The sequence below is a fragment of the Macaca fascicularis genome, chromosome 11 (assembly GCF_037993035.2).
Source record: "Macaca fascicularis isolate 582-1 chromosome 11, T2T-MFA8v1.1".
NCBI classification, from domain to species: Eukaryota; Metazoa; Chordata; class Mammalia; order Primates; family Cercopithecidae; genus Macaca; species Macaca fascicularis.
In genome coordinates, this window is record NC_088385.1 from 27,599,301 (window position 1) to 27,625,255 (window position 25,955).

General features: G+C 39.7%; 1 protein-coding gene across 9 annotated transcripts in view; it reads right to left on the reverse strand.

The window, feature by feature from the left end:
- Positions 1 to 25,955, reverse strand: part of BCAT1 (branched chain amino acid transaminase 1) — a 137,423-nt gene that overhangs the window by 63,052 nt on the left and 48,416 nt on the right. For 6 of the 9 annotated variants that reach the window (XR_012420075.1, XM_005570374.4, XM_065523890.1 and 3 more), the window contains 3 exons: positions 20,500 to 20,700; positions 7,664 to 7,774; positions 4,108 to 4,227 (listed from right to left, as the gene is read on the reverse strand). Coding sequence is in view for 8 of the 9 variants with exons in the window: in XM_005570374.4 (XP_005570431.3) it covers positions 4,108 to 4,227; positions 7,664 to 7,774; positions 20,500 to 20,700 (432 nt within the window). In the remaining variant the exon portion in view is untranslated. The remainder of the gene's footprint in view (positions 1 to 4,107; positions 4,228 to 7,663; positions 7,775 to 20,499; positions 20,701 to 25,955) is intronic. The other 3 variants (XM_065523892.1, XM_065523888.1, XM_074006412.1) reach the window with 1 other exon arrangement.

Genomic DNA, 25,955 nt, shown 5'->3' on the forward strand with positions numbered 1-25,955 from the left:
TTCCTTAACAAGGTTTGGGATGGTGATTCCTTTAAAAGTGGTTATGAAATCTCTGGAGCGTTTGTTGAATGCAGAGTCTCTGATCCTGGCTCTACACATTTAGATTTGAGTCTGGGCTGGGGCCCAAAACAATTGTGTCCATTATAGAATCCTCAATGTTCCATACACACAGTGACTACCATACCAGGGAATAGAGACCGGACACAAGTGATCAACTAGGTATTTATAAAACTTAATGCAGTAGCCTAACATAGATTTATTCATTCAAAGCAATCAAAATATCTTTTGGACATAAGACCCAGTTAATCTAACTATGAAAAGGACATGAAAGAAAAACATATAGAAGTCAGCCAAAAGCAAGACAAGACCAAAAAATAAAACAAAACAAAACAAAATAAAAAAACAAGAACATAACTGACACAGAGTTGAGCTTGTAATTATTCTATGAAGACAATGACAGGATATACCCATCATAAAAACACGTAACATAAAAACACAAGCAAAAGCTAGTCATCTCTGATGAAAGAATCCCAGCAAACCTGGAGCTACTAGCACCAGTCTTCCAGCCAGTACTTCACATATCAAATGTAGCCACCATGAAAACCTAATGAATGATCATTACCAACATAAATTGTGTAACATCTGTGGGGGGCAGAACTATTTAAATCCATATACATTACTGAATGTTATTTGTATCATGTTTCTTTCTGAATCACAAGTGATGGTTTATTCTCCCTATACCATTAATTAGAAAATGATAGTTGATATAAATATACCACCAAATATAAATAATGTTGACTCCCCAAACGATGTTCCTTATTTCCTTCAACTCTTACCTCACAACTTAGGAAGTCGATTTTTAAAAATTATTGATTTTGAGGTCCAAAATATGTTCAAGTACATTAAGTTGATAGAGTGTATAGTGAAAGAGAACCACTTGGCAGGGCTTTTGTGCTAAGGTTCTTGAATGTGAGCGGACATCAGAATCGCTCACCAGATCTCCTCAGAGTCTCTGGGGATTAGATTCCATATGTGTATTTTAAATAACACCTCAGTGATTCAAATGCAAAAGTTAAGAATTCCCTAATAGTGAGAATGATCATGACTACAAGGTGGACCACAAAACCTGATTTAAGATCTTGTCTAACTTTAGATTATAGGATTTTGGCAGTCTGAAGAATTTACTAAATCATGGAGTTAGATACATAGATGTTCCTCAACTTGTGATGGGGTTACAAGTCAATAACCTCTTCCTAAGTTGAAAATATCCTTAAGGTGAAAATTCATTTAATATACCTAACCTACCAAACATCCATCATAGCTTAGCTTATCCTATCTTAAATGTGCTCGGAACAGTTACATTAGCCTATGGTAGGGCAGAATCATCTAAAACTGTATTATTTTATAATAAAATATTGATTATATCACATAATTTATTGAATACATACTAAAAGTGTAAAAACAGAATGGTATGTGTACTCTAAGTTTCTACTGAACTCATATTGTTTTCACACCATCATACAGTCAAAAAATCCTGAGTAGGACCATTGTAAGTTGGAGTGCAGCTGTATTAGAAAACTAGATCAAAAGGAAGAGGAGGGAGATGTAAAAAAAAAAAAAAAGAAAGAAAAAAAGAAAACTAGATCAATATATTTCATGAACAGTGACACAAAACTCATTAAAACATTAGCAAACTGAATACAGCAAGAGATAAAAAAAAATGGATTATTCACAATGACCAAGTAGGATTTAGCTTAGGAAAGTAAGGTTGATTTAACATCCAAAAATAAATTGATATAATTCATTCATTAATAATGTAATAAAGTATAAAACCACATAATCATGTCAAGAGATTCAGAAAAAGCAATTGACAAAAATCCAACATCCATTCATGACAAAAACTCTCAACAAACCAGGAATAGGAGTATCAGATCTTAGACTGAGAAAGTATCTCAGAATAACGGGAAGGTAGTGCTTTAAGATCAGTAACAATGTTTCAACCAACTTTAAAAAGGACTTCTTCCTATCATAAAGTTAAAAATAGTATTAAAAGAAAGCCAAACATTGCAAGTTCTCACTTCTAAGTGGGAGCTGAACAATGAGAACACATGGACACATGCAGGAAGTTGCACACACTGGGGCCTGTTGGGAGGGGCATGAGGAGGGACAGCATCAGAAAGAATAGCTAATGGATGCTGAGCTTAATAGGTGATAGGAGGCCGGGCGCGGTGGCTCAAGCCTGTAATCCCAGCACTTTGGGAGGCCGAGACGGGCGGATCACGAGGTCAGGAGATCGAGACCATCCTGGCTAACACGGTGAAACCCCGTCTCTACTAAAAAATACAAAAAACTAGCCGGGCGAGGTGGCGGGCGCCTGTAGTCCCAGCTACTCGGGAGGCTGAGGCAGGAGAATGGTGTAAACCCGGGAAGCGGAGCTTGCAGTGAGCTGAGATCCGGCCACTGCACTCCAGCCTGGGCGACAGAGCGAGACTCCGTCTCAAAACAAACAAACAAAAAAAAGGTGATAGGTTGGTCTGTGCAGCAAACCACCATGGCACACGTTTACCTACATAACACACCTGCACAAGTACCCTGGAACTTAAAAGTTGAAAAAAAAAAAGGTTCAATTATCTTAAAATGTCAAAAAACTTATGAAAGTAGATGACTTTTTAAAATTGTCCCTATTCTTTAAAACTTGTCAGAGAGACTGCAATTCACAAAATTTATTATCTAGATCCTTAAAAGGCTTTCGAAAGGTATCAAGGATACCAAAGAAAACATTTTGGTATTTATTCCATGGCCCTATAGATCTCTCAACCTTGTGCATTCATACAGCCTCGTAGAAAACCTGATAACCCCACAACACTTAGTAGAGAATAGAATGGCTAGGCTATAGCAAAAGTACCCTATCTCACTCTCTTACTCCGAATGTCTCCATATGTTCCCACTCTCTTTACCTGCCAGCCACATTCAATCTCCTTCCATCAATTATCCCTCAATATCACCCACTCTCAAGCCACCGCTGCCTAGCAGATACCAGAGACAAGTGACAGGGTCTTCATATAAACACACTCATCCACTCAAAAGGCCTTGGCCCCTCCAGGCATACCCAATCCATGCCTTTGTTCACAAGGGCACCCAATGAAGAGACTGTGACCCAACAGGAAATCATAAGGTCATGTTATTTAAACCTACCATCCCAGTTCTTCAATTTCCTTCCTCAACTCCCACTGTGAATTTTATTTTCACCATTTTTCTATGTGAACTTTATTTTCACCATTTTTCTCCATTCTCCAAGACTTTAGGAAAATGAAAAGTAGCAGCTCTCCCTCCCCGAAATTTTAAAACCATTTCTACCTCAGAGAAGTGCTGCCACAATGGGAGGCGCTGCACTTGTAAACTTAGAAAATCATGACTAGTCTTAATCGGGCAAGGCAAACAGCACTGCATTTATTCATTTATGTGCTGTCTGTGGCTGCTTTAGTACTGAAATGGCAGAGTTTAAGAATTCTTTCTGGTCAGGTGAAGTGGCTCACGCCTGTAATCCCAGCACTTTAGGAGGCCAAGGTGGGAGGATTGCTAGAGGCCAGGAGTTGGAGACCAGCCAGGACAATAGAGTGAGACATCATCTCTATAAAAAATTTAAAGATTAGCTAGGCATGGTGGCACATGCCTGTAGTACTAGTTACTAGGGAAGCTGAGGCAGAAGGATCACTTGGGCCCAGGAGGTCAAGGCTGCAGTCAGCCATGATCACATCAGTGCACCCCAGCCTAAGCAACAAAGTGGAAAAAAATAAAAATAAAAATAAAAACAGAGAGAGACCTTGTCTCAAAAAAAAAAAAAAAAAAAAAAAATTCATTTCCTACCTACCAGAGATATTTTGTATTTCTTAATAAACGTCTCAGTATTTTGTCACATTTAAGTATACAATCGAATTATAATTGATTTTGGGGTACGGTAAAAGGTAGGGATCTAATTTCTTATTAGAAATTATATGGCCACAAAGCCGAAAAATGTTTACTATTTGGCTCTTTACAGAAAATGTTTGCTACCTCCAATAATAATTTGCCCAGCAAAGTACCCCAAAATAAGGAATCAGTTTGCACCTCAGTTCCGATGAATGTAGGACGAATATACAGACTAGCAGATGTTGAATATGGGACCCATTCTTGATCCAATTTCACAAGCTGTTGAATACACTCTAAGAGCTCTTCTTTGTCAAATACCTGAAAGAATGAAAAACATAACAAATGACAGAATTTTCTCATAATGTGACAATAATGATCCTCACTGAAGCATTTAGACTGTTAAAAAAAAAAGTAATAATAATCCCAACACAAAGAAATAAGAAACGTTTGAGGTGATGGATATCCTAATTATCCTAATTTTTATTTATTTATTTATTTACTTATTTATTTTAGATGGAGTCTTGCTCTTTTGCCCAGGCTGGAGTGCAATGGCATGATCTCGGCTCACTGCAATCTCCGCCTCCTGGGTTCAAGCAATTCTCCTGAGTAGCTGGGATTACAGGCACCCGCCACCATGCCAAGCTAATTTTTGTATTTTTAGTAGAGATGGGGTTTCACCATGTTGGTCAGGCTGGTCTCAAACCCCTGACCTCGTAATCCACCCACCTTGGCCTCCCAAAGTGCTGGGATTACAGGCGTGAGCCACCGCACCCGGTCCAATTTTTATTTATTTCATATTTATTCTAATCATTACACATTATATGCATGCATGAAAACATCACATGTACCTCATAAATATGTGAATTTATGGTACCAATAGAAAAAGCTTTTTAAGTAATAATAAAACCAAACCATTTTTTCTGTGATTTTCCCCCCAAAAATTGTGATGGGATGATGAGCCATCTACATGTGAAAGATAAGAAATTAGATCCCTACCTCTTACCATATCCCCAAATCAATTCTGGTTGGATGATTATACTTAAATGTGACAAAATACTAAGACTTTTATTAAAAAGCACAAAATATCTCTGTGATCTTAAGGTAGGAAAGGATTCCTAAGTAGGAGATGTAAAACACAAATCATAAAGGAAAAAATGGATAAAATGTGACTATTTGAAACTTAAGGACTTCTATTCTTCAAAAGATGTGAAAGCAACAAACAGGGTGAAGTTATTGGTAGCATGATCAACAAAGGATTTTAACTGGTATGTATATTTGGATGTCCCCAAAGTCAGTGAAGAGATAGATAACCCAATAGGAAAATGGGCAAACGCAAAGAGCACTTCATTTCTAAAGAAAAAAAATTACATCTACTAGATGGGTGATACTTTATAAAATAATTTAAATAGTCTCTGCTCACTTCCAAGGCAGAGAAACGTACTTTCAGAGATGTGATGGGTTACCTAAGGTAGAAATGAGTCAGTTATAAGCATCTGAGTAAAGTTCATGATGTCAGAATTTGTCTATTTAAATATTAACCTGTAACAGCAATAGTAGTATAGTAATGTTATAGAAACTGGGACTGCCAATCACATAGGTGAACCCTGCAGCACCTGCCTCAGCCCCTGGTATTGCTGTCTAGAGACAGAATTCAGTGAGAAGAGAACTTGACCACAAATAAAAAAAACCTGGATCTAATTTCGTGCCCTGTCCGTTTGCTCTGTGTGACTCCAGACAAGTCATTGAATCTCTCTGGACTGTTTTCTTCTCTGTACAAAGGCACTAATAAACTGTACAACGAATAACCTTCTTAGCAATGCCTTACTGCTGTGATTACACAGATAAGGATTGTGAAACCACATAACACAGTTGGTAGTAAAATTGATGTATAACAAATATTACTTCCCTTTCCTTCTGGCCCCATTTTAAAGATCTTTTCCCAGTGATCTAGCTGTCATGGGTAGAAGAGCGAAACTATGACCTAGTCCAAAGAATTTACCTTAATTTCCCCTCTGCTACCATATTATGGCCTCCAAAGGAGGTGGGTGAAATGCGGGTTACAAAAATAGGCAGAGGAATGAAGAGCACTTGGATTTAGCTGTCCTCGGGCTTCCTGAATGCGTAGCTTGGGCTAAATCCCTGAAGCTGGGCATGGCGGCTCATGCCTGTTATCATTTTGGGAAGCAGAGGCAGGCAGATCACTTGAGGCCAGAAGTTCAAGACCAGACTGGCTAACATGGTGAAATCATGTCTCCACTAAGAATAAAAATAAAAAATTAGCTGGGCATGGCTGCATGCACCTGTAATCCCAGCTACTAAGGAGGCTAAGGTACAAGAATCACTTGAACCCGGGAGGAACTCGGTAGTGAGCCGAGACTGTGCCACTGCACTACAGCTTGGATGACAGAGCAAGACTGTCTCAAAAAAAAAAAAAATCTAACCCATCTTACAATGATTTCTGCTCCATAACAAACACTGTGACAGCCACGATTCAATGGCCATGAGAAACTGTTTTGATATCTTTTTATCTCAAAACATTACTTAAGATAAAATATCGAAATAATTAAGTTACTATATCTTGCTAGCATCTAAAGCAATTAGGCAAAAATATCCCCAAATTACCTGTGCTGCACACCATATTTTCCATTTTCAATATTAATTTCATGTGGTCTTCAAATGTTATTTTAGTTTGAGATACATTTTTCTTCCTTATTCTTTCATCTCTCACATGCATATGAATCCCCCACAGACACTGATTTAAAAAATTGTGGAATTGCCAAATGATATTATTTTCTTGATTTTTTTGTTTGTTTTGTTTTGTTTTGTTGTTTTGACAGAGTCTCGCTTTGTGGCTCAGACTGGAGGGCAGTGATGTGATTATCTTGGCTCACCGCAGCCTCCACCTCCCAGGTTCAAGCAATTCTCATGCCTCAGCCACCCAAGTAGAGGGGACCACAGGTATGTGCCACCAAACCCGGCTAATTTTTGTATTTTTGGCAGACATGGGGTTTCACCATGTTGGCCAGGCTGTCTCGAATTCCTGGTTTCAAGTGATCTGCCCACCTCAGTCTCCCAGAGTGCTGGGATTATAGGAGTGAACCACCGTGCCCGGCCATTTTCTTTTTTTTTTTTTGAGACAGAGTCTTGCTGTGTCTCCCAGGCTGGAGTGCAGTGGCGTGATCTCGGCTCACTGCAAGCTCCGCCTCCCGGGTTCACGCCATTCTCCCGCCTCAGCCTCCCAAGTAGCCGAGACTACAGGCGCCCGCCACCTCGCCCGGCTAGTTTGTTGTATTTTTAGTAGAGACGGGGTTTCACCATGTTAGCCAGGATAGTCTCGATCTCCTGACCTCGTGATCCACCCGCCTCGGCCTCCCAAAGTGCTGGGATTACAGGCTTGAGCCACCGCGCCCGGCCCATTTTCTTGTATTTTTACCTAACTAAAGTAGATCAGAAATAATGTTAATGTTCATACGGTTCACATGGTTTGACTGAATTTTTTTTTTTTTTTTTTTTTTTTTTTTTTTTTTTGAGACGGAGTCTTGCTCTGTCACCCAGGCTGGAGTGCAGTGGCCAGATCTTGGCTCACTGCAAGCTCCGCCTCCCGGGTTCACGCCATTCTCCTGCCTCAGCCTCCCGAGTAGCTGGGACTACAGGCACCCACCACCTCACCCTGTTCAGAAATTATTATTTGGTGGTCAACAACGTGACTCATTACATTAAAAGAAACACAAAAGAAACTCCTCCATTTACATACCGGCAGAGTTGCCCTCACAGCAGATCGATACATTCTATCCATGTTGAGTTTTGGCCGAAACAGTCGAATTTTATTATCTACTCCTCGAAATGCCTTCAATCCTTCAAATAACTGGAGATAAAACAGAAAAAATCTTAGAGGGTAACTACACGAAAACAACCCCTGTGTTCAAGAGACTGACTTTCCTATGGGCGCTCATATTATTCATCCCATAAAGCTGTTGACCTTGACCTCAACTTGAGATCATTGAATCCAGGAAAGCTAACAGTTGACTGGACTGGTAAAAACAATGGTTGAGGTGGGGGAAAGTTGTTTTATTATCAGAATTTGGTAGGAATTCCGAGTTCTCCTCTGCTTAGCAGGAGCCACACTGCTGAATAACACATTTAGGCGTTATTTAAGGGAGCAGGAAGAAAACTCTAGAATCACGCAGCACAGGTTAATTCCCTAGGCAATGGAGATTGAAAACAAAGGCCTTGTGGCACCGTGGCCCCCAAAGAGACCCCCATATCCTTTCATATAATCTTGTTCATTTGAATGCTGGATAGTAGATAATCCAGATGTGACCAGAGCTGGTTCAGTCCCTAAATCACAGAAATCAAGCAGCTCAAGACCATACTATGTACTATGTTAGGCCATGTCACCTCCCTCAAACAAAGTGCTGTCCCGAACAAACCACTGAGCAGGGATTTGAAAAGACTTCAGTAGATACATACTGATAAATACAGAGAAAAGAAAAAAATCAATAATTTTACTGGGAGAATTTAACACAGGTTCTCTAAGTAATTTATAGAACAAACAGGCTAAACCTTAGTAAAGATATGGAAGATATGAACAATAGGAACAACAAACTTCCCTAACTGACATAGAGAGAACTCTTACACAGACCAGCTGTAGAATTCACACATTTTCCAACCACAAGATAAGCCAGAAATCAATACCGAAAATATGACTGGACACCATCCATATTTTGGAAAATAAATCCACCACTAAATAAACCATAGGTCACAGAACAAAAATGGAAATTAGAAAATAAGTTAAACTGAACGATAATGAAAAGTAAGGCCTTTAAAGATGTGTACCCTAAAAACTTACATGAGAAAAAAGAAATACAAATCACATATAATTAAAAAGCACAAAATTAGATGTTGTATTTAACTGCAAATATATTATTAGTTTTTTAAATATAACAGGACTAAAGCTTCAGTTAAAAGATAAGTTTGTCAGATTGGACTCAGCTGACAATATCTGAATTAAAAAGACAGAAAAAGATATATCATGCAAATACTTTATTGTTTATTATTTATTTATTTATTGAGACAGAGTTTTTCTCTGTCACCCAGGGTGAATGAAGTTCAGTGGCAAGATCTTGGCTCACCGCAACCTCTACCCCCTGGGTTCAAACAATCCTCCCACTTCAGCCTCCAGAGTAGCTGGGACTACAGGCATGCACCACCATGCCCAAGTTAATTTTTTGTATTTTTTGTAGAGACAAGGTTTTGACATGTTGCCCAGGCTGGTCTCAAACTCTTGGGCTCAAGTGATATGCCTGCCTCGGCCTCCCAAAGTGCTGGGATTACAGGCATGAGCCACTGTACCTGGCCTGCAAACACTTTCTGAAATAAAACTGGCAAGGTTCCATTACTATTTATAAAATGAAAGACTGTAAGCCAAGAAGCACTACTGAAGATAAAAAAGGCAACTTCAAGGCTGGGTGCGATGGCTCACACCTGTAATCCCAACACTTCGGGAGGCCAAGGCTGTTGGATTACTTGAGGTCAGGAGTTTGAGACCAGCCTGGCCAACATGGTGAAACCCATCTCTACCAATAATATAAAAATTAGCCAGGCATGGTAGCGCGTGCCTGTAGTCCCAGCTACTTGGGAGGCTGAGCCAGGAGAATTGCTTGAACCTGGGAGGCGGGGATTGCAGTGAGCCAAGATCACGCCACTGCACTCCAGCCTGGCAACAGAGTGGCAACTTCCTACGGTTCAATTTAAATTTCATAATTTTAAAACTATACATACTTATAATGGCTATTATCAAAAAGATAAAAGGCAAGTATTAGTGAGGATGTGGGAACCCTTGTACATTGAGGGTAGTGGTGTAAATTAGTACAGTCATTATGGAAAACTTATTGAGATTCTTTCAAAAACTAAAAATAAGGCTGGGTGAGATGGCTCATTCCTGTAATTCCAGAACTTTGGGAGGCTGAGTTGGGAGGATGGCTTGAGGTGAGGAATTGGACGCTGCAGTGAGCTATGATTGCACTACTGCACTCCAACCTAGGTGCAAAAAATTAAACTAAATTAAATTAAAATTAAAATAGAACTACCATATGCTTCAGCAATCCAACTTCTGGGTATATATCCAAAAGCAGAGGTCCCCAACTTTTTGGCACCAGGGAGTAGTTTTGTGGAAGATAATTTTTCCACAGGGATGAGCGTGGGGAGGTTTGCCAAGTGAAATTATTCTACCTCAGATCATCAGGGATTAGATTTTCATAAAGGCGCACAACCTAGATCCCTGCAATGCACAGTTCGCCGTAGGGTTCATGCTCCTATGAGACCCTAATGCTGCCACTGATCTGAGATGAGATGGAGCTCAGGTGGTAATGCTCACCCGCAGCTGCTCACCTCCTACTGTGCGGTCCAGTTCCTAACAGGCCACACACCACTGCTGGTCCATAGCCCAGGGTTTGGGGACCCCATCCAAAGGAATTGAAATCAGTATGAGGTATCTGTACTCTCATGTTTACTGTAGCATTATTCACAATAGCCAAGATATAGAAGCAACCTGACTGTCCACCAACAGATGAATGGATAAAGAAAATGTGGTATGTATACACAATGGAATGTTATTTAGCTATAAAAAAGAAAATTCTGTCATTTACAGTGACATGAGGAACCTGTTGGACATTACGCTAAGTGAAACAAGTCAAGTGCAGAAAGACAAATACTGCACAATCTCACTTATATGTGGACTGAGAAAGTCAAAATGATGGAAGCAGAGAAGTAGAGAGTAGAATGGCGGTTACCAGAGGAGTCTAGGGGTTGGGGAATTGGGAGATGTTGGTCAAAGAGAACAAAATTTCAATTAGACAGGAGGAATAAGTTTTCAAGACTTATTGGACAGCATGGTGACTATAGTTAATAATAATGTATCATATATTTCAAAACTGCTAAGAGATTAAATTTCAAATGTTCTCACCACAAGAAATGATAAATATGTGCGGTGTTGAGTGTGTTAATTAGCTTGATTTAGTCACTCTACAATGTAAACATATATCAAAACACTACATTGTATTCCATAAATAAATACAATTATTTGTCAACTAAAAATTTAATAAAAATTGTATGCACTTAATGACATGGCTTCAAAATACATGTAAAGATTATGATAATCTCATTCAGTAACATAGATGCAAGATATACAAAAGGCTAATACAACATGTCAAGTTGAATTCATCCCAGAAATGGAGATTGGTTTAACATTCTAAAAAATCAATTAATGTGATTCATTATATTAACAGTTTATGGGGGAAAAAATTATATGATCATCTCATTAGATGTAGCAAATGCATCTGATAAAATTAAACTAACTTTTATGATTTTTTAAGGTTTCCTAGATAACTAAAAAGCAAAGATAACTTCCCTGAGTGACAAAGGACAGCTATAATAAGCTCGCAACAAACGTTATACTTAATGGTAAAATGTAAAGGCTTTCCTTATCAAATTGGGAACATCGCAAATTGCCTGCTGCAACCACTTTAAGTATGTACAACCACTATAAAGCAAGAATAATGAAATTTAAAGTATCAGCTTGGAGATGAAAAAATGTAACTGTCATAGATCATAAAACATAGATGATACAATTACAGAGATAGAGAACTTAGAAAATCTGACAGATAAATCTTTTGAAATCAACTGTTTAGGCAAGCTGGCCAGATGCAAAATTATATTCCTATGTAACAGCAGCAGTTAGAAAATAAAAACACTATTTACAGTAGAATTAAAAGATAGACTACTTAAGTGGAGAAAAATCTAACAAAAGAAGTGAAAGATCCATAAGGAAAATATAAAACTTTACCAAATTATTAATGTAGAAAGCAATTTCATGCTCATGGATAAAAAGCCTCAATATTATAAAGATGTTGATTCTCCCCAAATTGATTTAGGTATTCAATGTAATCCAAATGAAAAAAAAAAAAAAATCACATTAGGGCATTTTATTTTCTTTTAACAACCTGCATGACAAAAGTTTATCAACTTGATAAACTAAATCTAAAAATTACATGGAAAGAAAATGACCAAGAATATCCAAGGCGCTCTTGGAGAACAAAGTGGAAGGACCTTTCCTAGCAGGCAAGACTCTTTACAATGACTGAGAGACCAAGACTGTGGCATTTATGCAGCCAAGTAAAACAACTGAACACAAACAGAGATCCAGAAGCAAACTCATGTGTACATGACAAAGGTATCATCGTGACATATCAGAAGGGAAAGAACTGTCTTTTTAAATGGTCCTGGGAAAACTGGGTATACATAGGAGGAAAAAAATTGGGCTCCTACTTCATACAAAAATCAGCTTCTAGGATTAAAGACCTAACTCTGAATGACAACATCAATACTCTAGGATGTCTTTATAATATAAGGTCAGAAAAAGAGTCTTTAAAGACACAACAAATTCCAAACATAAGGCAGATTGACAAAACTGCCTTTAATTTAAATGTATTTCTTGTCATCAAAAAATTATAAAGACAGCAATAAAAAAGTGAACAAAAACTTGAACAAGTGGGCACTTCAAATAAGAACATATTTAGCAACCCAATAAACATACGAAAAGGCAAGCTGGAAACTGTGGCTCACGCCTGCAATTCCAGCACTTTGGGAGGCTGAAGCGAGAGGACTGCTGGAGCCCAGGAGTTCGAGACCAGCCTGGGCAACATGGGGAGACTTCGTCTCTACAAAAAATTTAAAAATTAGCTGGGCACAGTGGAGTACACCTGTGGTCCCAGCAACTAAGGAGGCTGAGGTAGGAGGATCACTTGAGCCCAGGAGGTAAAGGCCGCAGTGAGCTGCACCCCAGTCTGGGTGACACAGCAAGACCTTGTCTCAAAAAAATAAACAAATAAATAAAATCTGCCAAATGGCCAAATCTGCATTCACATTCATACTTTGTTCTTTCAAGTAAAAACGGTGCTCGATGAAAAGAGTAGTTCCACTTACAAACTCACGACAATCACATAACTGCTTTTCCTTGAGACAACCATAGTACTTACATATGTAAAAGTGCTTTATGTGACATTGCTATTTTATCACACAGAATATTAAAATGACATTTGCTCAAGAGCCAAGATTTAATAAAAATAATAATTGTTACTGTTTTACCAAGAACATTCTGAGGGAAAACTGTTATTCTTTTTATATTGCAATGGATGGCAGTAAAGAACATAATGACTGAGCCAGCACTTTGGGAGACCAAGGACAGAGGATCTATTGAGGCCAGGAGTTCAAGACCAGCCTGGGCAACATAGTAAGACCCTGTCTCTTAAAAAAAAAAAAAAAAAAAAAAAGAGGCCGGTCATAGTGGCTCACTTGCCAACATGGTGAAACCCAGTCTCTACTAAAAATACAAAAATTAGCCAGGCATTGGTGGCAGATGCCTGTAATCTAAGCTACTCAGGAGGCTGAGGCAGGAGAATTGCTTGAACCCAGGAAGTGGAGATTACAGTGAGCTGAGATCATGCCACTGCACTCCAGCCTGGGTGAACAAGAGAGACTCTAGCTCAAAACAAACAAACAAACAAATATATATTATATAAATATATATAAAATATATTTATATAATATATATTATAATATGTATTATTATATGTATATATATAAAAAACTTGATGGGCTCCTTAGGTTTATCATCCCAAGAGCAGACACCACTAGTAGGGTACCCAGGTCTAAGTCCAAAGGACAGGCAAAGGTCATCTGCCTGCAGGTGGTATGGGTATCTATGCAGTGTCTGCAAGACCCCTTGTAGCACAGGGCAGAATTGGGATGGGAAGAGATATGGAGTGGACCATGTCATCTCTGTCTATACGTAGGTCCCGGGCCCCATAAATGTTAGGGTTGGTCCTTCCTGGATAGATCTTACATAATACTAAACTCAAACAATAAGGGGTATTCACACGTGCACAAGCACACACACACATGCACGCACACACACAATATATATATTTATTTTTTCATTTACATTAAGTTCAAAAAGAGGCAAAACTATAATGTTAAGAATCCACACACTCCATAAAGGAAAGCCAAGAAAGGTTATCACAAAAGTAAGGATAATGGTTACCAGTAGAAAGATACAGAGTTTGTGATTTGAATGGGACATGCGAGGGCTTCTGTGATGTTCAACTGTTCTGTTTCTTTATCTGGATGGCAACTATGAGCATTCATTTATTAGTACACATTAAATAGTACATACATGTCTTATCCATTTTTTAAAATTATGCTTTATTTCACTAAATATTTATTTAAACCTGAAAATGAAGTGCCTATTATCAACTTTTCATTTCCTTTAATCCACGTTCCCTACTCACAGTTCGCGTCTCTCCTCCACTATTTGAAACCTTCACAGTTATCACTATTTGAAACCTTCAGATATTAAAAATTACTTTCAGATATTAACAAAAACCACATGTAGTTGCAGCTCTCAAAATAAAATGGATTCTAGACTCAATAGGTCCAATGATTGGAGGAGAAACATGTTCAAGGATATTACTCCTATTCAATTTTACATTTAAAAAATGAAACTATTATTGAACTTAAAAGTCAGGTTGACATTGAATCATGTGATGTCCTAAGTCTATCAGTCTAATAGAAACAGTAATATCTATGAAAAAGCCTGAAACATAAATGGAATAGATGTTTCACCACAATATTTGGGAAGAAACTCTTTGAAATACAATCCCTGCCTAACTTTTCATGTGGGGGTTAAAAAAGAAAGAAAACAGGCCAGGCGCAGTGGCTCATGCCTGTAATCTCAGCACTGAGGCAGGCAGATCACTTGAGGTCAGGAATTTGAGACTAGCCTGGCCAACATGATGAAACCCTGTCTCTACTAAAAATACAAAAATTAGCCAGGTGTGGTGGTGGGCACCTGTAATCCCAGCTACTTGGGAGCCTGAGGGAGGAGAATCTCTTGAAGCCAGGAGGTGGAAGTTGCAGTGAGTTGAGATCAGGCCACTGCACTCCAGCCAGGGTGACAGAGCAAGACCTTGTCTCAGAAAAAAAAGAAAGAAAGAAAACAATTCTTTGAGAGCAAGGTCATGGCTGGTTTGCTTGCCATCCTATTCCAGGCACCCTGCACAGTCCTGGGCACATAGTAGCCACTCAACATTTATTAAACAGGTAAACAGGGAATGAAATGAATATGATTGGTAAGAAAATCCAGGGACCCTGAAGTTCTCTCCACAAGGCAATCACACTTCCTAGATTCCTATGACACTATAATAATGATGATAGAGGAGTTAAGAAGAAATCACTTGCAGATAGTGAGGGTACGAGAGTCCTCAGTACGGTTTTTGTTTTAATGAAAAGCAGCCCCTTTCTAACGAAGAGCAGCCTGTAAAATCGAGCTGCAGACATAGATACCCACAGTTGTGTCAATCATGTTGAAGATGGTGGCTCCATCTTCCCTTCTCTTTGTCAGCCACCTGTACAGTAAGGAGCAGACAAGATGGCGCCAATCAACTGGAAAGCCCATTTGCATAATAAGATTAGGGTGGGGCAACCAGACTTCCCGGTGCGCTATTTAAACGTCATACCTGATCAAACCAATCTGTTAGCCCTAAGTAAATCAGACACTTCCTTCTCAAACCTGACTATAAAATCCAGCTCATCTGCTGCTGGATGGTCTTTTCCACTCGAAGATCCCTCTCTCTCTACAGAGAGAGCTGTTTCTCTTTCTCTTCTGCCTAGTAAACCTCCACTCTTAAACTTCTCGTGTGAGTCTTTGTCCTAAATTTTCCTGGCATGAAATGACGAACCCCAAGGTATATACCCTAGACAACGCAGTCACTTCAATATCTGGCCTGTGAAATCCTAGAACCCAATCTGGCACTCAGAGGAAAACGATACATCCACTATATCTCCCCATTTATCACTCATGTATCTCACAGACTGTATTTTCCATGAAATGGCCATACAATATTTCCAGTCCCCCAGGGTCTTCCAGAACCCTGACCTTCCTCATCAAGAAGTGGAGTGCTTTTTTCCTCCTTTTGAACTTGGACAGGCCTTTGTAACCATCATGACTGAAAAGAGTAAGGCAGAAATAATACTGTGTGATTTACAGTTCCTGGCTGGTAACTCCCATAGCCCTTGTTACAGTCTTTTGTTATAATGCTGGGTGTGTTAGGCCTCAGGGGCAGGAAGCAGAATCTCTCTGACCTCCTGTCCTCCTTTCTGACTGTGAGTCTTAAGATCCTCTCCAAAGGTGCTGGGTGGCTCATGCCTGTTGTCCCAGCACTTTGGGAGGCAGAGGTGGAAGGCTCACTTGGGCCCAGGAATTCAATATCACCCAAGGCAACATAGCAAGACCCAATCTTATATTTTAAAAATAATGAAATAAAATATAAAACCCTCTCCAGTGAGGGTCCTGCCTCATACCCCAGGGGAATGAATATTGACGTTAAGCTTCCATAAAAACCCAAAAGAATGAGTTCAGTGAGCTTCCGGATAGTGGAACATATGGAGGTTCCTAGAGGGTGGCACACCCAGGGAGGGCATGGAAGCCCTGCACTCCGTCCCCCAATACCTCGCCCTACACATCGCTTCATCTGTACGCTTTGCAATATCCTTTATAATAAACCACTAAACCTAAGTGTTTCCCTGAGTTTTGTGAGCCACTCCAGTAAATTAATCAAACCAGAAGAGGGGGTCATGGGAACTCCAACTTGATGCCAGTCAGTCAGACATTCCAGAGGCCAGGACTTGTGACTGGTGTCTGGGCCGGATGCGGGTGGTTAGGGTCTTGGGGAATGAGTCCCCAACCCAAGGGATCTGACGCTATTTCCAGGCGGATAATGTCAAAGGTGTTTGGACCAGAGCGACTCCATCCTGATTAGCGGCTGGGTAAAATAAGGCTGAAACCTATTGGGCAGCATTCTCAGGATGTTAGTATTCTAGGTCACAGTAGGAGATAGGAGGTCGGCACAAGATACAGGTCACAAAGACCCCACTGATAAAACAGGATGTGGTAGAGAAGCTAGCCAAAACCTGCCAAATCCCATATGGCAATGCAAGTGATCTCTGGCTGTCCTCGCCGCTCATTATAAGCTAATTATAATGCATTAGCATGCTAACAGACACTCCTACCAGTGTCATGACAATTTACAGAGGCCATGGCAATGATGGGAAGTTAACCTACAAGGTCTAAAAAGGGGGAGGAACCCTCAGTTCCAGGAATAGCCCATCCCTTTTCTGGAAAATTTATGAATCATCTACCCCTTCTTTAGCAAATGATCAAGAAATAACCATTAAAATAGCCAACCAGTCGCCGTCAGAGCTACTCTGTCTATGGAGTAGCCGTTCTTTTTTTCCTTTACTTTCTTAATAAATTTTCTTTTACTTTATGGACTCGCCCTGAATTCTTTCTTGTGCAACATCCAAGAACCTTCTCGTGGGGTCTGGATTGGGACCCCTTTCCTGTAACAACAGTGTGGGAATTGAATTGGAGGACACCCAGCTGGGATTCACTGCTTGGTGGTGGGGAGAAATCCCCACATCTTTGGTCACAGAAGTCTCCTATGTTGACTATTGTGGTGGTGGTGTGAGAGTAGAGGGAAAACTCAGTTGGACCATTTTTCCTGAAAGAGTAATTTTGAGGCTAGGGCGTAAACAGCAATAGAGCTTCCATCTGGGCTCAGTCAGCTGAGACATACGGATTTTGGGCCCTAGGTCAGCACATAAGAAGGCTGCCTACTCTGACCGCCATGCTGAGGAGGCCACATGGAGAACAAATAATGCCGGAAGAGCCTTCAACTCCTTGAGTTTTGCAGCCCAGATGGCAATGAAAGTGACCTCTGGTCATCCTCGCTGTTCATTATACACAAATTATGAATCATTAGCATGCTAAGAGACCCTACCACCAGTGCTATACGAGTTAGGAAGCCTGTAAGCCGACTCTAACCCCAGGCATTGACAGCAACCATGTGACAGACCCCAAGCCATCCTAGTCAACCCTAGAAACATGAAAAATAATTTTAAAATGATGCTAGTAATTTTAAGCTATTAATTTTGTCACATGGTGGTAACTATGCAATATACAATCCAGTTATTAATACAAAACATTTATTTTACTTATATTGTAAGCAGAAGACTAATAATAAAAGATTTTGGTTTTTAACAAAGGATAACAGTAATTTGAGAGTTTTTTTAAAACTACCCTAATTACAAAAATCTAAATTGGCAAAACTAATCAAAGTAGAATGAATTCCAACTCATCTAAATAGATGGCCAAAGAGGAGGTTTTTTTTGTTTGTTTGTTTGTTTGTTTTAATAGAGTCAGGGTCTCACCATATTGCAGCCCAGTAGGTCTCAGCCCTTTTTTACCCAGCCCCTATTCAGGATGGAGGCACTCTGGTTTGAACAACTCTGACATTATCTACGTGGAAATAGCACCAGATCTAGTGGGTCGAGGGCTCATTTCCCAAGAACCCCATCTCCCCGAAACTGCTGAAGTTGCAGGTATGAACCACCCCACCCAGTCTTCAAAAAGTTTTCAAAAACCAGTGACCACCAAAATCTTTTTTAACTTCCAGAAATGACATTAAATCACTTCTCATTTACTTCCCATAGGCCAGCAATTCCCAAAATGTGGTCCCTGGAGCGACAAAATTAACGTGACCTGAAAACGTGTTAGAAATGAGAAACTCTGGAGGTGTAGCCAGGTGATTCTGATGCATATTAAGTGTGAGACCCAGTGACTTGGGCTTGGACATATTCTTTCTTTCAAATTTAAAACCACATCGCCAGGTGCAGTGGTTCATGGCTGTAATCCCAGCACTTGAAGAAGCCAAGGCAAGAGGACCGCTTGAGCCCAGGAGTTTGAGACCAGTCTGGGCAACACAGCAAAACCTAGTCTCAACAAAACACATAAAAATTAGCCAGACATGGTGACATGTGTCTGTGGTCCCAGCTACTCAGGAGGCTGAGGTAGGAGGATTGCTTGAGCCCAGGAGGTTGAGGCTGCAGTGAGCCATGATCGTGCCACTGCACTCCAGCCTGGGTGACAGAGCGAGACTGTCTGGAAAGAAAGGAAAGAAAGAAAGAAAGGAAAGAAAGAAAGAAATAAAGAGAAAGAAAGAAGGAAAGAAAGAAAGAGAGAGAGAAAGAAAGAAAGAAATGAATGCACTTTATTTCACATGTTCTTTATTATACCTTATGACATGGTGAGGGCTTGTGGGAAATAATGAAAGAACTCATTCAAATTGACCTAAGAGGAACAGATGGGAACAGAAACTTAGATTCCTAAATTCAACATTTTGTGGATATATATGGACTGTGAATATCTTTCCAAAATTATATGAATTTATAATTTTGAAGGAGTTAATTGCAAAAGCATCCTAGTAATTTTGGTGTATACATTTAGGGGTTCTGTAACACAAAGAAGCTTCTCATTGGAACCTCAGCTCCACCCTTAATGCTGTGTAATATTAGTCAAGAAGCAACTCTTCTGAGCCTCCTTTTATAATGGATGAGACCACTGCTTCAAGGGTTAATTATTATTGCTAACAACTGGGCTCTCACTATGTGCCAGACATGACTGTACATGCTTAAATTACTTTATTTTATACTTATGAGATCACTATAAGATAGGTATTATAACTACCCCAATTTTATAGATAAAGAAATTAAAGCACAAATGATTAAATTCCCCGTCATAAAGGTTCCTGCAGAGCAACTGAGACTGAATTTGAGCCCAGGAAGTCTGACTTCAGAATCTGAATGCTTAATCACATGCCTTTCTCACTGAAGGTAATTAAATGAGATGATTCTATATGGAACACAATACAGAATGTATTACAGGAATTCAATAAACAAAAGTCATTATTTTATCATTATATCTATTAATATTTTACTATTACCATATTTTAACACTTAATAGGAAGACTATTACCATATTTTAACACTTAATAGGAAGACTATTATTATTTCCAGCACCCCTATTATTCTGGGAAAGATGTCCAAATCATTGAAAAGTAAAATACAATGAGAATCAAGATAATGGGACATATATTGTGCATCTGATTAACTGTGTGTCCTGAAAAGGACCAGGGAAAGAATTCTCTAAACATTTTATGCTTATAATTATTTCAACTCATGCCTGAAGGAGGACATTTAATTACATGTTCCTTAACATGCATAACTAGACATTATTGCTGGTCATGAAAACATGGAGTGAACATTAAAATCTAATCATAATATGGTCCTCAATGACTCTTTCTCAATTATTAGAAGATCTAAGAAGAGAGGTGACTTATTAAAATATCAACAGTGCTGGCTTTTTAATTGCCAATTTTCCCACCAGCTGTCCCTTCTGTTTGCTCTAAATAATTTTTTATTGACATCACAGAAAATACAAGATTATCTGAAAAATTAGCTGCTAAGATTTATCTTCAATCCAACTGTCTACTGGAAAATTTTTAAAGACATGTTCGGCTTCCTCTGGTAAATATGATAAAGCCCTACACTGCACAAGAGCTATCTTAGCAGGAGAAGCTATTTAGTACCCACAGTGAAGTGCAAGCATGTCACTCTCTTTAATTCCCATGTACTTACTTCCACTGCATAGTGCAAAGCCGATGAGCCAGGGTGCAATGACAGATTCTGAAGAGGCTTGATATGAGGTTTCTCCCATCCAAACTCTGAGGACCACTCCACCACCAGCATGTGATCCGTGAACACAGTTCCAAAAACCAGATTATTGGGGTCTGGTTTTTCCTTTAAAATGGTAGCTGGTGTGACTATTAGGTCTTTAGCCTGGGGAAGAAAAATCATCACTATTTAAAGAAAAGTTAGCATTCGCTGGCTAGATGATACAGAGGGCAAAAAGGGAAATCAATTGACTTTTAAATGTTGGCAATTAACACAGAAATTTAACACTCTGAGCTGAACAAATCATGCCTGCATTCAGAATTCGGCCAGTTATCCATAATCTCTGCAATGTACACTGCCTAATAGCATATCAGAACCAAATTTCAGTGATACATAGAAGAGGGACAAAATAGCAGATTGGGTAAGATGATGCGAAAAAAGAACACAAGGCCGGGCGTGGTGGCTCACGCCTGTAATCCCAGCACTTTGGAAGGCCGAGGCGGGCGGATCACAAGGTCAGGAGATCGAGACCATGGTGAAACCCCGTCTCTACTAAAAATAGAAAAAAATGAGCCGGGCGCAGTGGCGGGCGCCTGTAGTCCCAGCTACTCGGGAGGCTGAGGCCGGAGAATGGCGTGAACCCGGGAGGCGGAGCTTGCAGTGAGCCGAGATTGCGCCACTGCACTCCAGCCTGGGCGACAGAGCGAGACTCCGTCTCAAAAAAAAAAAAAAAAAAAAGAAAAAGAAAAAAGAACACAACCCTTTTTCACTCCTTTTTCACTCTCATCATAGGACTCATGTTGAGTATTTGGAAAAGAGGAAAGAGATGCTTTCCCTAATAAAAAATGGCAACACTCACAATGATTTGTTAAACTAAAATGAGTGTCATTAGTACTGAACCGCTACTTAGCAATGGTTACACTCCAACTGCCCCAAAGAATTGTTGGCATAAGCCTTCAAAATCCTCCGGGTGCACTGGAGAAGAAATGAGCCGAGCGAGGCAAATGTTTTCCTCTTTGAAAACAGGAAAGTTGAGAATGAACACTAAGATATAAATCCTCTGTTCTGTGTGGAGGAAACAGTGAACAAAGGAACTCTTATTTAAACAAAGATAAATCAGAGTAATAGGAAACAACTCCCCACAAGCAGCATCTCACCAGCTCCCCACACAGCCAGTTTGCCCACTGCAAATGGCCAAACATTAAGTATACAAATTGCATGCGATACCACCACTACACTTTATAGCAGCTGTGGAATGCTGACAAAAACACAGGAGACCAGCACTTTGCAAAGCTGAGGCACGCGGATCACAAGCTCAGGAGATTGAGACCATTCTGGCTAACACGGTGAAACCCCGTCTCTACTAAAAGTACAAGAAATTAGCCAGGCGTGGTGGTATGCACCTGTAGTCCCAGCTACGCTGGAGGCTGAGGCTGGAAAATCGCTTGAACCCGGGAAGCGGAGGTTGCAGTGAGTCAAGATCGCGCCACTGCATTCCAGCCTGGGTGACAGAGCAAGACTCCTTCAAAAAAAAAAAGAAAAAAAAAAAAGAAAGAAAGAAAGAAAGAAAAGAAAAGAAAAAAGAAAAAAAAGAAACACAAGGGAAGGAACTTTTTGATCTGTTAAAAAAAAAAAACAGGGGCAAGTTCAACCTGTAACAAGTTGTGATGGGATGTCAAACTCCATCTCTTTGAATATACAAAAATAGGCATTTCCCTCCCAAATTAAATACAGACCTTCACTTTACATCATCAGCTCTTATCATTATTTTAAAAATGATCTAATTCTGCTTAATTCACTGCCTTGCAGCTACCTGAGTCATTTGTTATGTTATGAATGACAGTAAATTATATTTTTAGAATAGTATTCAGGCTGAAAACATATTCTAAAACAACCAGAAAGCTCATATTACAATGACGCAAAAGGCATTAAGGACAGAATATTACTGTACTGTTCAAGCTAGTCTACTAATGCTACTTTGTCATATGCCAATAAAATGTCAAGTTTCAATAAAAAATTGACTTTGTTCTACCATTATTATTATCATTTAGTATTTTTTTTAGAGACAGGGACTCACTGTGTTGCCCATGCTGGTCTTGAACTCCTGCGCTCAAGCAATCTGCCTGCCTTGAACTCCTAAAGTGCTAAGATTACAGGCGTGAGCCACTGTGTCCAGCCTGTTTTACCACTATTTAATTCAAGTAAAAATGTTAAGACTCTTTACTGAGTGTAATAAGTTTACTTAAAGAAATATATTCCAGCTAAATTATTTTTATCTTTGAATCCCTTTTCTCTCCCATTATCCTCTGGACGAGGTAAGGCGTCAGGCAAACTTTACTTGCAGATCAAATGCAACCAGCTGGCCTGTTTGGGAATTAAAATGTTATTAGAACGTAGTCACACCATTCTTGTATCTTCAATGGCGGCACAGCCAACTAGTTGTAACAGAAACCTGATGGCCCTCGAGCCTAAAATATTTAACATCTAGCCATTTAAGAAAGTTTAGCAGGCCAGGCGCAGTGGCTCACCCTGTAAATCCAACACTTTGGGAGGCCGAGGACGGTGGATCACCAAAGGTCAGGAGCTCGAGATCAGCCTGGCAAACACAGCGAAACCCTGTCTCTACTAAACATACAAAAATTAGCTGGGCATGTGGTGGGCGCCTGTAATCCCAGCTACTTGGGAGACTGAGGCAGGAGAATTGCTTGAACCTGGCAGGTGGAGGCTGCAGTCAGCAGAGACGCGCCAATGCACTCCAGCCTGGCCAATAAGAGTGAAACTCCATCTCAAAAAAAAAAAAAAAGAAAAGAAAAGAAAGAAAGTTTAGCGACCCCTATTCTGGACTATTCAGACAAGAAGTCTGGCTAGAGTATTCACAGTTGAATCCCAACTAACACAGTGCCTACCATACAGAATAGCAAAGGGTTTCTTAAATACTGAAGATGTCTGCCTGCTTTCAGATACACTCACAGACGATGTTCAGGATTTAAAGACAGTGAAATTCTAACACAAATTTCTTATTACATGAATAGTTTCACAGTACTCTTGGGCAATAAACACCTGATTTGCCTTAGTTAGCTTTTATCTGTGAATGGGGAGGACCCTGAGCTAAGAAACATTTGGAGCCATATCAGTACAGTAAGACAAACTTAATGCAAATTTTCTTCTACTAAGACTACTTAGTAAAAGGGGAGGGGTAGTAAAACACAAAACAAAAACAGAAAGATGAGAGTGGGTGACAAGAACGATTATGGTCCAGCATACATGATTTTCAGTTTTCTGAGACCTCTCCTTAAAATACCCACAGGACCGACAATAATCCACTATTCCAGAGAGATCAAATTACTGGCAAAGCAGTGATAGAATAAGATCATTTTTAACCTCAAATAAGTGTTCTTATAATTAGAACTTCATAATATCAGTTAAATTTCCAACAATTAAAGATAAAATTATTACATTACTAGGTATGAGTTCTATTTCAGTAAACTGCTACATTCTTTCATAAGACACATTATTTCTTAATGATATGAATAGCAACCTCTAACTTTCTGATTTGTACCTAAGCACTGCCCTATATCCAGTTTTGTTTTGTTTTTTTCTTTTAGACGGAGTCTCACTCTGTCACCCAGGCTGGAGGGCAGTGATGTGATCTGGGCTCACTGCAACCTCCGCCTCCCAGGTTCAAGTGATTGTCCTGCTTCAGCCTCCCAAGTAGCTGGGACTACAGGCATATGCCACCACACTCCGCTAATTTTTGTATTTTGGGTAGAGACAGGGTTTCACCATGTTGGCCAGGCTGGTCTCAAACTCCTGACCTCAGGCGATCCACCCATCTTGGCTTCCAAAAGTGCTGGGATTACAGGTGTGAGCTACCGCGCCCAGTCTATATCCAGTTTTTCAAAGTAATATACGACTAGGTGGCTTCAAAATCTCATCATGAACTTCCCTCTATTTGAAAAAAAAAATTCTGCAACTCTGGAAACTAAAAATAACAACTTCTAACCTGAGCTCAAAGAGAAATTACCTAGGAATACTAAATTACTAGGTGATAGAGTTGAATAAAGGTCAAACGTAAGCGAGCAATATTAGCTGAAGATGTGTGACTCGTTTGGGGCAGATATGAAATGTAGTTTTAAGGGAACGATTCCTTTCCTAAAGGAAACAAATTTTATAAACAATTTTTATCCGTGTTCTTTAAAAACTATTTTCTTTTTCTAGATTTCCTTTCCAAAGATAAATAAAAATATTTTGTCAAATGATACTTTCTTCTGCATAATTAATCTGTCTCTTTCCCATGCTCCACATTCCCTGATGACATCGAAGTCAGGATGTTTCACATCATATGTTTGTGGAAGAATCTGGAATGCCACAATAACTGATTGTGAAATGGCAAGAAATAAGGACAAAAACAGGGCATATAAAAAACAACTTCCTAATTCAAAGTTTGCAGTTGGGTAATCATTTGTTCTGAAATAGGGAGGCTCAGGGTAGGGAAGTGTAAATTTGTTGAAAGCACCTGAGAACTGTTTCAGCCAGGGTTCAGTCAACACTGTTGTTTTTTTTTTTTGCTCCGTTGCCCAGGCTGGAGTACAGTGGTGCAATCTCAGCTCACTGCAACCTCCACCTCCCTGGTTCAAGCAATTCTCTTGCCTCTGCCTCCCAAGTAGCTGGAATTACAGGCATGTGTCACCACACCTGGCAAATTTTTGTAGTTTTAGTAGAGACGGGGTTTCACCATGTTGGCCAGGCTGGTCTCAAACTCCTGACCTCAAATGATCCACCCGCCTCAGCCTCCCAAAATGCTGGGATTACAGGGGTGAGTCACCACGCCCGGCCTGTCAACACCTTTTGCTCACCATCGTATAGCACATTTGCTCTTCTCTTCATTGGCCACACTTTTCAAAAATCAAGTCTGCATTACAACTGTATCGGACATTTCATAACTTTATTCTAGGTTCCTATGTATTATTCTTACTCCATTTGGAAAGCCTTAGGCACCATGCTCATCTTTTAGAGATATTCTTTTAAAATCTAATAAAGATGATCATGAAGAGAACTACCGATTTGCAGTGTTGCATTCTGTGGAGATACGTGAAGCTGGAGGAACTGGAAAAAAAAGATGGCTGACCTCTTTCAAAGGAGGAGGATCCTAGAGTCCACAGAAAGATTAGCCAGGATGTGTAACAACGTATCTCATTGCTAGGCCCTGCTGCAAACCTGCATCCTCATTGTAATATAACTGCATCATAATTGGGGAAGGGAGAAGCAATATGAAAGCTACCCAAGAGAGAACCAAAAGGCAATATGAAATGTTATAAATGATGTAGATTAACAAAAAGGTAGAAAAATCTGTCAAAAGCAACCACAATTAGAATGGCTATTATTAGAAAGACAAAAAATAGCAGATGCTGATGAGGACG